Source organism: Microtus pennsylvanicus, chromosome 11 (assembly GCF_037038515.1).
Source record: "Microtus pennsylvanicus isolate mMicPen1 chromosome 11, mMicPen1.hap1, whole genome shotgun sequence".
Taxonomy (NCBI): domain Eukaryota; kingdom Metazoa; phylum Chordata; class Mammalia; order Rodentia; family Cricetidae; genus Microtus; species Microtus pennsylvanicus.
In genome coordinates this window covers 11,884,432-11,897,578 of record NC_134589.1, presented here as the reverse complement: position 1 = coordinate 11,897,578, position 13,147 = coordinate 11,884,432, and the positions used below count along the sequence as shown (strand labels likewise).

The 13,147-nt window shown below is 38.4% G+C and overlaps 1 protein-coding gene across 2 annotated transcripts in view; it reads right to left on the bottom strand.

Moving 5' to 3' along the window:
* The window catches only part of Abca9 (ATP binding cassette subfamily A member 9), a 70,308-nt gene that overhangs the window by 31,966 nt on the left and 25,195 nt on the right, over positions 1-13,147 (bottom strand). For both annotated transcript variants that reach the window (XM_075990248.1, XM_075990247.1), the window contains 6 exons: positions 12,881-13,020; positions 8,650-8,769; positions 7,538-7,736; positions 6,867-7,033; positions 6,048-6,181; positions 3,942-4,079 (listed from right to left, as the gene is read on the bottom strand). In XM_075990248.1, the coding sequence (XP_075846363.1) occupies positions 3,942-4,079; positions 6,048-6,181; positions 6,867-7,033; positions 7,538-7,736; positions 8,650-8,769; positions 12,881-13,020 (898 nt within the window). The remainder of the gene's footprint in view (positions 1-3,941; positions 4,080-6,047; positions 6,182-6,866; positions 7,034-7,537; positions 7,737-8,649; positions 8,770-12,880; positions 13,021-13,147) is intronic.

Sequence of the window (13,147 nt, the reverse complement as noted above, 5' to 3'; positions counted from 1 at the left end):
TGATACCACTCTTAGGTATATACCGAAGAATGCACATTCATACCACAAGCACATTTGCTCAGCTATGTTTATAGCAGCATTACTCAAATTAGCCAGAACCTGGAAACAACCTAGATGCCCCTCACCTGAAGAACTGATAAAGAAAATGTGGTACATTTACACAATGGAGTACTACTCAGTGATAGCTTGAAATTTGCAGGCAAATGGATGGAACCAGGAAAAAAAAACATCCTGAGTCAGGTACTCTAGACCCAGAAAGAGAAACACAGTATATACTCACTCATAAGTGGATATTAGATGTAAAGGAAAGGATAACCAATGTATAATACACAACCCCAGAGAAGCTAGGTAACAAGGAGGACCCTAGGAAAGATGTGCATGGATGCCCCTGGAAAACAGAAATAGATAAGATCTCCTGGGTAAACTGGGAGTGTTGGGGAGTGGTAAAGGGTGAAGTGGGGGGAAGGAGAACATGAGGAAATAGAATGGTTGAGTTGGGGGAGGAACAGGGAGGAAGGGGAAAGAAAGAGATATCTTGGTAGAGTGAGCCATTATGGGATCTGGTAGAAATCTGGTGCTGGAGAATCTCCCAGAAATCCACCAGGATGACCCCAGCTAAGACTCCTAGCAATGGTGGAGAGGGTGCCTGAACTGGTCTGGTCTTCCTCTGTAGTCAGACTGATGACCACCCTAATTGTCATCATAGAACCTTCATCCAGTAACTGATGAAAGCAGATGCTGAGATCCACAGCTAAGCACTGTGTCAAGCTCCAGGAGTTCAGTTGAAGAGAGGGAGGAGGGATTATATGAGCAAAGGGGTCAAGATCATGATGGGAAAACCCACAGAAACCCAAGCTAGTGGGAGCTCACTGACTCTGGACTGACAGCTGGGAACCTGCATAGGACCAAACTGGGATCTCTGAATGTGGGTGATGGTTGTGTGACTGGGACAGTCTGTGGAGCTACTGGCAGTAGGACCAAAATTTATCCCTGGTGCATGAATTGACTTTTTGGAGCCCGGTTCCCTATTGAGTGATACCTTGCTCAGTAGAGATATGGGATGGGGGAGCTTGGTCCTGCCTCAACTTGATATGGCAGACTTTGTAGACTACCTATGGGAGGCCTTACCCTTTCTGAGGAGTGGATAGGGGGTTGGGTGGTGGGAAGATGGGGAAGTGGGAAGAGGGGAGGGAGGGGGAACTGTGCTTGGTATGTAAAATGAAAATAAAATCTTTTAAATAATTTTTTTTAAAAAGAAATAGATTCTTTTCTCATACATATGTTCTGATTATAGTTTCCCCTCCCTCTACTTCTCCCACCACCCCACCCCCATATTCACTCCCTCTCTGTCTCTCCTTAGGAAAGAACAGGCTTAGAAGAGATAACAATCAAGCATTGAAAAATAAAATATAATGAGATGAAGCAAAAACTATCATACCAAAGTTGCACAAGGCAAATCAACAGGGAGAAAGGAAGTCCAAAAGCAGGCATATTCTTAATAACAAAAGGTGATTTTAACAATAGAATATGATCATAGTATCATTTTCTAAGGCAAAAGAAATTCAACACAGCAAGGTAAAATGGATGAGCCAACTATGACCCTTTCCCCAATCTGGATACTGTTAAAGGATGGAAGTACTCATGGACAACATATTTTAAATAAGAAAATCAAATAATGTGGTATTTGATGTCATTGAAGAGCTACTTTGATGTATGATAAAGATATTATAGTTGTTCATAAATGGTTCTTTTAAAAAAAATAGTGTGTGTGTGTGTGTGTACATGCGTGCACGTGCGCACACACAGAAAACAACTTTCAAGAGTCAGTTCTCTTCTTCTGCCATGTGGGTCCCAGGGGCTTGAACTCAGAACATCATAACTCGGCAGCAAGCACCTTTACCAACTGAGCCATCTGCTCAACCACATTCTTCCCTTTAAGAGATATATACAATAAAATATAGATAAAATGATATGATTTTAAGTTTAATTCAAATACTGTTAAGGCTATGAATTTACAACAATAAAGTTGGCTTATAAATGTGGGAGGTTATTAAATTCTCTATTAAAGTGTTCGAAATTTTATATAATACATAACCTATAAAATAACCAAGAGCTATTCCCATGCTCCCACTTATAATCATCCTAATCTAGTCAAAGGTGAAAGTTCTATACTGAAAGCGTCTTTTAATGCATCTCTAAGCAAAATAGTATTAACAGCAATAATGATCATAGCTGTAATTTATTGAGCAAATTACTGACCTATTCATGCCTCTTTGCTGGTCCTTATACTACCTTGACCAACTCAGCTAGTTGCACACTTACCACAGTTACTTCAGTAGAAACTTCAGTGGTAACATTTTATCTGTACATTTTGATAATTAGTGTATTAAAGACTACAAAATCAGGGGCTGGAGAGATGGCTCAGTGGTTAAGAGCATTGCCTGCTCTTCCAAAGGTCCTGAGTTCAATTCCCAGCAACCACATGGTGGCTCACAACCATCTATAAAGAGGTCTGGCGCCCTCTTTCGGCCTTCAGGCATACAGACAGAATATTGTATACATAATAAATAAATAAATATTTTTTTAAAAAAAGACTACAAAATCAATTGTTTTTTGCCACGAGGGGTGCGCCCACCCACTGTGACGGTAGGGCCTATCTAATGGGAACTCACCAAGTCCAGCTGGACTGGGACTGATGGAGTACGTGATCAAACCGGACTCTCTGAACGTGGCTGACAATGAGGGCTGACTGAGAAGCCAAGGACAATGGCACTGGGTTTTGATTCTACTCCATGTACTAGCTTTGTGGGAACCTAGTCTGTTTGGATCCTCACCTTCCTAGACCTGGATGGATGGGGGAGGACCTTGGACTTCCCACAGGGCAGGGAACCCTGACTGCTCTTTGGACTGGAGAGAGAGGGGGAGGGAAATGGGAGGAGGTGAAAATTTGTAATAATAATAATGAGAATTATGAAAAAGGAAAAACACCTATAAAATTAGGCAATAATGAATAGAGTATGCAAGTATACACACACACACGCGCGCACACACATACACTAAATTACTTAATTAAAATTACTAAATTAAAAGGAAAACAAAAATTTCAAAAATAAATAACAAAAGTTTCTATATAAGAAACTTACCAATTACATTAAACATCTGAAAATTAAATATTAGAAAATGTAGTCACAGTATGATGACCTCTGCCCCAGGACTTGGCTGGCAGAGGCAGAAAGACCATAAGTTCAATGGATACATGAGTCCCTGCCTAAAGTTAATTGGCAAACAAACAGTAGAACACCAATTAACTGTATTAATTAATTTTTGTGTCTGTTCTGTTGAGCAGCAGTGCAAGGCAATTGAGTAAATTTTTGTTGATGGTTCTCTGAGAGCATTTTTGGATAACATTAACATGGAAATCAGTGTGAGAAAATTACCCTCTATAATGTGAATGGGTTTCATCTATTTCAGGTGGAGACTATAACAGAATAAAGCTTGATGCCAATGCAGAGATAAACATGTGAATATGTGAATTCACACACACAAATTGCTATTGACGTGTGTTGACTCAATTTGCATTAAAAACTTTTATGGTAGATTTATTGTAATATAAAATGTATTTAAATTTATGTATTTTCTTTTTATAAATAAATAAATATTTTAAAATAAAAAAATGAAAGATGCATAGTCAAACATTGAAAACTTCTGCTATCAATTAAATCCTACTATCAAGGGCTGCAGAGGGCTCCACTTCTTGCTGTCTCACTGCCCTGGAACCATACTTTTTGTACTGTTTCATAGTCACAGCTGAGGCATGCAGGAATATATGTTGTTATTTATGTATAAAATATAAGACCATTGAGTTCATAAAAATTGATACAATGTCATTTCTTGCATTACAAGGATTTTATTGAAAACATCCAAGGTCTTTATATACTTACTTCAACAAACGTGCTTCTGTCCGTCTGGATGCGTTCTGAAGAATTAAAGATTCCAAGCAGCCCATTGCTAATAATATCCACGAGGACTGGAAAGCAGTTTAGTCTTTTGGTATTACACGCTATTGAAAATCTGAGATCCTAAAATATAATGAATATTTCTTAATTCTCAGAAAGCAGCTATAAAGCTTAATGATATACTATGTTAGAAAATCATTGATATCACTGATAATGTAGCAAGCCAAGGGCAGGAAAACAACATTCCCACTGCCTAGACTATTAAGTTCCCAATATACTTAAGGGATTTATTACTTTGATATGGATTTCTACACCACTACCCCCTAACATCAGCCACACAACTATTTGTGCCCAGAATCTCACAAAATTAAATAAAGTGATTTTTAATAGCAATAGTGGCATGAACGTTACGGGACTACCAACTACTCTGGTTGGATTTAAGGCCCACTCCATGAGGTGGAGTGCTGACCTTGTACTGTTATCAGGAATAAGAACCTGTGGCTAGACAGGCAACAGGTCCTAGAAAGGAACCTACTATTATTATTCTGCCAAATCAGAGGTTCTCAACCTGTAGTTCATGACCCCTTTGGGTGTCGCATGTCAGATATCCTGCAAAGTAGATATTTACATAACAATTCATAACAGTAGCAAAATTACAGCTATGAAATGGCAACAAAATAATTTTACGGTTGAGGGACACCACAACATGAGATCCACAGGGTTCGGAAGGTTGAGAACCACTGTGCTAAATGAACAAATGCAGTATTAAACAAACTCCTAATGACTTACTGCTATGTTAGTGCATAAATGAGTGCATCTCCTACTCCCTCATTGGGGATGCTGCTAGCGGTAGGTAGAAATTAAAAGACTAAGGAGTTCTTGGCCCTAAATGAGACATGTTTATTAGATGAGCTCCCCCAAAGGCTGAGGAATCTTCAAGGAAAAGGGAAAAGAAAGATTTTAAGAGATGAGGTGAAAGATTACTGGTGTGGGAGGTCCTTTTGTCTATGTGTCGCTTTTATTGGTTAACGAACAAAGAAACTGGCTTGGCCTATAGCATGGGAGGAGGAAGGTGGAGTCAGAAAGAAGCTATGGAGCCACCGGAGACAGACGCTGGGAATTTTACCCTGTAAACCACAGCCATGTGGCAATATACAAATTAATAGAAATGAGTTAAATTAATATAAGAGTTAGCCAATAAGAAGCTAAAACGAATGGGCCAGGTAGCGATTTTATTAATACAATTTCTGTGTGATTATTTTGGGTTGAAACTAGCTGGGAGGCCTGGAACCAACAAGCAGCCTCCCCCCAACAGGTTACTATGCGGAAAGGGTGTTTTCTGAACACAACAGGTTGATTACACACATGAGCTCACAGTTGTGACAACGTGCACAAGGTCTGTGAAGACTCAAGCCAGAAGGAATCCCAGCATGGTGTGGGAGAGGTAGGCACAAAGTTCCACTCCTAGTTGAAGAGCTATTGACATTTGATAGCTTCTGGGACAGGAAAAATCAGTTTTCTTTAAGGATGTGTTGTCTAGTAAGTAAATTACATTTTAAGACAGGCCTACATTCAAGAGTAGCTGGGCAGTTCACATTGAACCTGATGGATGGTTGAAAGATTAGATAGATAGATAGATAGATAGATAGATAGATAGATAGATAGATAGATAGATAGATAGATAGATAGATAGATAGATGGATGGGTGGGCAGATAGATGAAATTCTCAAAGAATTATTAAATTGTTTTAAAACCTTCAAGATCTAGGCAAGTAATATAAATGAATGAGCAGTATGGAGATGCAGCAGACTGCAGATCCAAGGCTAAATCTAAGCTGAGCAGTTGTTCTCAGCTCCATCAAGAATACAATTTAAAATACTTAATGAGGCAGAAATTAATCGATACAATTTTTAAATTATTGTTAAAGCCCTTGATAGTTATATTGGAGATAGCAAGTAAATAAGTATTGCTCAGCTTCTCCTATGAAAAACGGGAGACATCCTGTTTATATCAAGTCAGTTCATTTGAGCTATTCAAATTGCCCCTCACAGTCCACCTTTGGTGAGACACAGCCATCAGAGTCTAACATACCTTTTCGTCACCCAACACAGTGATAGCGCCATTGTATAGTACCTCTTCTGTGCCATTTCTGGTTCCCAGGACATCTATGTCTACTGCTATGCTCTGCTGTCTAAGTGAATGGACAAAGTTATCGATGCTGGAACCTACCAGGAAGGCAAAACCAAAGAAAGCAAAGATAAGTCAGGTAGCAAAGAAAGCAACAAAAAATGAAACATGACTCAAAGCATGTCATTATTGCTTGCAGGTGTCCTTAGGAGGCCAAATTAGAGTTGAGTGCAAAAACCCACTATGTAAATCAGGTATATAATAAAGATCCTCTATGCACGGCCTAAAATGTATTAATATTTCTAGTATTGGGTAATGTCTAGGAGTGTAATTCAGTGGTAGACCATTTCCTAGAATGAACGAGATTCTGGGTTCAATGCCCAGCACCACAAATTAGCAATGAAAAACAAAACAACTGACCAACCAGTAGTGTGACCTTTGATGCTATGAGATTTGATCTTCTTATGAATTTGGAGCATTTTGTTTTCAGCACCCAGCAACATAGGGAATTATAAAATGATACAGGAAGATCTCAAAGACCAGTAAGTGATTTGGTTTTCTAAGGCCTCTTTGATTGTTTTGGCAAAACCCTTAGAGGTCAAGTAAACTTCAAAAAAAAAGTATTCTAAAACAAACTAAATTGTGGTTTTTATTTTCTAATTAATTTTCTGTTGGGTCTTATAAATGTTTTTAATACACGGAAATAATTCTTTTCCTTATGTTTTATGTTTTCCAGACAATCTCCCACCAAACAAAAAACTGTGTTTGGATGTTATGACTTACCTGTTTTATTGATGACCAGTAAGTGGGTCAGAGGATCCTGCGGGGGCTGTCCTGGGGCAAGGAAATACATACTTGGAGACAGGCCCCATGAGTAATTCTCATCCTGTAGCTCATAGATTAGGTATCCCAAAACTTGGGGAAGAAAGCTAATGCCAAAAAGCAGTAGCCTATGTGGAAGAAAGTAAATATTAAATAGCAAGAATTAATAATCTGTAGCAACTTTTGGGGAGCTCTAGGTTTTAGCAGATAATGGATAAGGATAAAACATGGGCATGGGGACATTCAAATCCTGCTGCTTCCTCCTCCTTCTTTCTAAAATGAAAGGGCACAGCTTTGACCTTTCTCCGAGTACCTACTCCTGCTTTTGACATTTTCTGGGCCTTCCAACTCTGATTTGTTTTAAACAGGTCCTGGCATAGTTCAGGAGGGCCTTGAATTCGTTATGTAACTGAGAATGTTCTAGAATTTCTGATGCTCCTACTTCCACTTCTTGAGTACTGGGAATACAGGCATACTAAAATCTCCTGTGAGACCTGATACTCTGAAATGACATATCCACAAGGGTAGGTTTTTATGAAACATTTAGAAGAATGTGTTTAGAATGAAACACAATTGCTGAAGTTTATTTTATCTACTTTTTGCACTGTGCTCTCAACCCATGGGAGACTCACACGGTCATCAGGCTTTTCCTTTCTTTCTTGAGCTTGAGGAAGCGAACCTTGGCAACAGCACAGAGCTGCTGCCTCCACAGCGCCATGCCACTCTTCATGGCTCCCGATGAATCTTGGGAGGACACCATTTGCTCCAGCTCAGCAAGGCTTCCCATGGCTTCCGCCCCTTCACTTTCTAAGTGCCCACTGCTTCCAATATCTGAAACGTAAGATCAAACATTTGGAAGATGCCAGTTTATTTATGCATTGCTTAACCTTTCTCACAGCCATTTGCTCACCGAGAAGTTTCAGCATTAATGTTGGGAGCAAATACGCAATCGAATTCATGACTATATTAAAGCAAATACTGAGCAAATGGGAGAAAATCAAAACAATTTCAGCAATAAATAAAAAATTGCAATTTTTTAAAAAAGACACATGCGGCTTTCTAAGACATATTCTAGGAAATCCATGAAAATTAATCCATGCAAAAGTGTTCTTGTTACACCTTGTTACAGTCTTGTTACCACCTTTATATTTCTGGCTAAAATAACAAAGATAATATATATAGAAACCTCTCCTCCCTTCAAGAACACAAAGATGGTAGATATGACAATTTTGATACAGCCACATTATAAAAACCTAGATAAAACTTTGCTTCTTTTTATTAGAAACCTGGAGAAAAAAATGAAATTTCTAGAAAATTGTAAAACATGTACAAGTTAAGTATGGGTAAAAGACAGTAGCACATCTCTTGCCTATCATGATACTGAAAAATGAAAGTGTATGGCTGACAGTAGAAGTACCTGCTTTTCTCTCCAGCACTTTGTAGGCAGAATCAAGTAGATCTTTGTGAGTTCAAAGCCAGCTTGATCTCCAAGCAGCCAGAGCTACTCCGTGAAACCGTCTCCAAAATGAATGAATTTATTTTTCAGCGTAATTTTCCATTCCCCACAGCCTTTTATATTCAGGTAATAGGGCACCTCATATTTATTATCTATTCTATGAGGACCTAGTGTCCTATAGTGTGGTACACTGCCATCTCCTCTAAGTCTGTATCTCTTCTCTACTTTTTCCCAAGGCTAGTACCAACAAAGCCCCCTTCCCTTCTCCATCTTCTCCCCGCATCTTACCTGATTCATCAGTCATTGACTTCCCTTCTAATTTCAGGAACACCTCATTCAGAGTTGTCATGGAAACACCATAATTCTCAATGCCTTGGTTAGAACACCTATCAAGATCCCTGTAAAGGTCTAAAAGTAGGCACAAAGTAGATTACAGTATAAATTATAATGAAGCAGTTAATAATACCCTTCAAAGCAAGAAAATATTAATAATAATTTATGCAGACTTTTATCATAAACATATTAATGTTCACTTAAATTATAAAACATAACTATAGAATATATTAGTTTCATGGTTCCTTCAGCATCAAGGAACTAATGTGAGGGATTAGGAGGCCATTTTAAGAATTTGTAAATGATGTTGGAAATTGAAGCTATCTTAATTATATGCTAAAAATAGATAAGTGTTCCTTCTTTCTTAAGTCCACCCTTCAAACATTTTCTAAATCAGTGGTTCTCAACCTGTGGGTTTCAACCCCCTGGGGATTGAATATCAGATATCCTATATATTAGATATTTACATCATAGTTCATAACAGTAGCAGAATGACAGTTATGAAGTAGCAATGGAAATAATGTTATGGTTTGGGGTCACCACAACATGAAAAACTGTATTAAAAGGTCATAGCATTAGGAAGGTTGAGAACCACTGGTCTAAATAATTCGGAACTTTGCAACACATTTTAAAAGATAGTCGAGTAAGCCATTGTTGTTCAACCTTCATAAAGATGTCTGTCTTCAGGAGGATATGATGTGGTATTTCCCTCTGTATGCTGAAAATATGTTTTATATTTCCATTGGTTAATAATGAATCTGCTTTGGTCTATGGCAGGGCAGATTAGGGAAAGGCAGGAGATACAAGCAGAGATATAGGAGGAAATAAGGCAGAGTCAGAAGGATGCCATGTAGCTGCCCAAGAAGCAAAATGTGAGGTAACAAACCATGAGTCTTGTGGTAAAATATAAAAGAATGGAAATGGGTTAGTTTGAGATGTAAGAACTAGTCAATAAGAAGTCTGAGTTAATAGGCCAAAGAATATGTTATTAATATTAAGCCTCAGAGTGCTTATTTTAAAAGCAGCTGCAAGAACTAGTGAGTGGGGCCTGATGGGTGGAGAGAAACCTGTGCAGGGGGACCAGAGAGATGGAGAATGTTTATAGTTACATCTGGAACCCAAATGTTTGGGGCTATCCCACGTGTCTTGCTATCCACTTCAGGTCCAGGTGCTTGTACACTCTCTCGGGATCAGGAGGAACATAGCTGAGCGCACGCTCGCTCATGGCTCAGCTTGAGGTGGCTGGGATCAGGTTTGCTAGGTGTGCAGGGCTGCTATACACAGAGACATTTCCAGGCTGCATAACACGCTGCATAGCAGATTTAGCTTTTACTCAGACAAAAATTTTTTAAAAAGGTTTATGTGCTGCATGGTGCTTCCCAGAGTTGAGTGTGAGCACAGCTCACACCCAGCAGTCCCAGAGCAGGTGGTAAACGTACCTTCACCATACGGAAATGCTGAGAGAGGTGGAGCTAGCTGGGCCTCCACGATCACACATTTTTTACCATTTTAAAAAATGCTACTTGTCGAAAAAGGATTTCAGATATACAATAGGACAAATTCAGACACAAAAGACCTCTAAGCAAGAAATAGTATGTATAATAAACGTGCATAGGCTTGGAAAAGAGAAAAGAAAGAGTAGAAATAGTCATAGTTTAAAATGTTTTTAAAATGCTTAAAAAGAAATAGAATAATATATATGTTAGGACAAGTAAAGATGGAAAACACACAGAGAGTCTGGATTGTGTATATTATTGCACTTTCTTTTATGTTTTTGACTACAGAGACATGTGATTCTGGGGGCTTCTAAGCTAAACCAGCATATATATCTTAAAAGTATCTTAACTTCAAAATTTGAGTCTAAGGATATGTTACTTTGAAAAAAGAGGTTCTGCTTTTGTTTCCATGGAAGATGGGAATCTTTGGATTTCTTCCAGGATAATGTGGTTTGATGGAACAAGACTCCCTGAGAAGTCTTTGTGAACCCTAAAAATAAATACTTTGTACAACAAACACCAGGAAGCAGTTTGGAGAAAACTATGCCAAAATTCTCAAAATGATGTATTTCAGTTAGATAGATAATCTATAACACTTCAAAGACCTACAGAATATGGCATTTAAAATGTTTTAAGAATTTAGACCTTTCTTGACTGTGAGGCATGTCTGCTTCTGGCAGCACAAATTACTTCAGAGAGGTTGATGGCCACTGAAGAAACTCATTATGAAATTTGCCTTCAATGTGACAAGACTAGCCATTTCAGCAAGAAACTGCTCTTGCTTGAACTTCTTGATGGTATGCTATATAAACTGGACATGCAGGACCCACAGAAAAATGACTATAGAACTTGCCTAAAGAAGGTAAGACAGTCCTTCAGGGTTCCTGCTTCATCAAAGAGTCTGCCATACATTCTGCAGGACACAGAAAAAAGTGACTGACAAACTGCCAATATAGGCGGAACTGCCTTTGAAATTTCTTGCTTCATGGAAAAGTCTGCTGGGTACTATGGGCCTGTAGGCTGAAGATGGATGCCCCAACATTACAGAACTTTGGGAGACTGTCTAGGCAGCGAGATGTTGTTAGAGGAGGCCACTAGTTAGTTCCTGGCCACTTAGCCCCAAAACAATGACACAAAAATTTTATTATTTAAATCGCCGCTTGGCCCATTAGCTCTAGCTTCTTATTGGCTAACTCTTACATATTAATTTAACCCATTTCTGTTAATCTGTATATTGCCATGTGGCTATGGCTTACCGGATAGAGTTCTGGCTGGCTCTGGTAGGGCTACATGTCTTCTCCCTGACTCTGCTTCCTTTCTCCCAGCATTCTGTTTAGTTTTCCCCACCTAGCTCTGTTCCCCTATAGCTTTGCTATAGGCCCAAAGCAGTTCCTTTATTAACCAATGATATTTGGAGCATATAGAAGGGAATCCCACATCAAGATGCCTCTGTCAATTCTAGAGTTTTGGAAGTTACTTACAATGCACTTCCTGTTAACTTAGGTAATAATATATCCTTCTAGGATCTTTGATGGAGTTGAAGATTAGATACTTATAACTTTCCTTAGATATGATAAAAATAAATTAGATATGAAACCTTAGACTCACAAAAAATATTGTAACTGTCATTCTTACTTGATACCTGTTATGTGTCATTTTACTATGTTAAAGTTAAAACTTCCCTTTTTATTTAGACAGAAAATGGCAGATGATGTAGGATTCCCCTCTGTATGCTATGAATATGTTTTATTATCATTGGTTAATAAAAAAAACTACTTTGGCCTATGGTGGAGCAGAATATAGCAAAGTAGAAATATAAGCAGAGATAGAGGGAAAAAGAAGGCAGAGTTAGAGGAATGCCATATAGCCGCCCAAGAAGCAAGATGTGAGGTAACAAACCACAAGCCTTGTGGTAAAATATAAAATCATAGAAGTTGCTTCATTTAAGATGTAAGAGTTAGTCAAGAAAAAGCCTGAGCTAATAGGCCAAGCAGTATACTTGGAATTAATATTAAGCCTCAGAGTGGTTGTTTCATAAGCAGCTGCGAGAACTCTCTATAGGACCTAATAGGTGGAGAGAAACCTGTGCAGGGGGACCAGGGAGATAGAGAATATTTGTAGCTACAATGATATGTATCTCAAGAACACTGTATGTGCATCTAATACTAAATTAGATGTCCCTGTCCCTGCTTCCAAGGTGAGTTCATTTCTTCCCTTTTTAGTATACAAAATTTCATTTATTCTTTGAGAATTTCATATGTGAACACAGCATATTTTGATCATTTTCTCTCCTCAGCTCCCCCATTCATCCCCTCCTAACTACGTGTGGTACTCTTATTGTGTTTGTTGTTGTGACTAAATGATCCTTAAAAGAAATGATTCTTAAAATGAAGAATGCTGCCATTTCTGATCTTCTGATGTGAGGCTGGGTCATGATTTAAAATGACAGCATTCACTCTTTTCATCTGATGTTCACAAGTCCTGTTAACTCAGAGCTAGAGAAACACCACAGTCACCATAACTTTGTTTGGACATAGTCCCTTTATGTGTTATAGATATCTAACAACATATTTAAATGTTTTACATAGTAATTTAATCATCAGAACAGACCCATAAAGGTATGACTGCCATTTTTTTATGCAAGTGAGAAATCTGAAGGGCAGAGAGTGATGTAACTTGTTCAGGATTACCTGGAAATTTGTTTGTCCTTTCCAGGGGCAAGATAAAGACGAGCCTTTCTTCACTTTGTGTGGTCACTCTGGCATCAGGGATGTGCTTTTTGACCAGTGACGTTACACTCTCTGGATCACATATTTCATTCAGATGCAAACTAATATTCAAAAGAAGTAAGACAAAGTCATTTTATCTAACACTGCCTCTAAAATCAACTTACGTTGCCTGTTTGTCTTATGAATGTTCATAAGACAAAATTGTGCAATTTACACAGGGGAAACTAG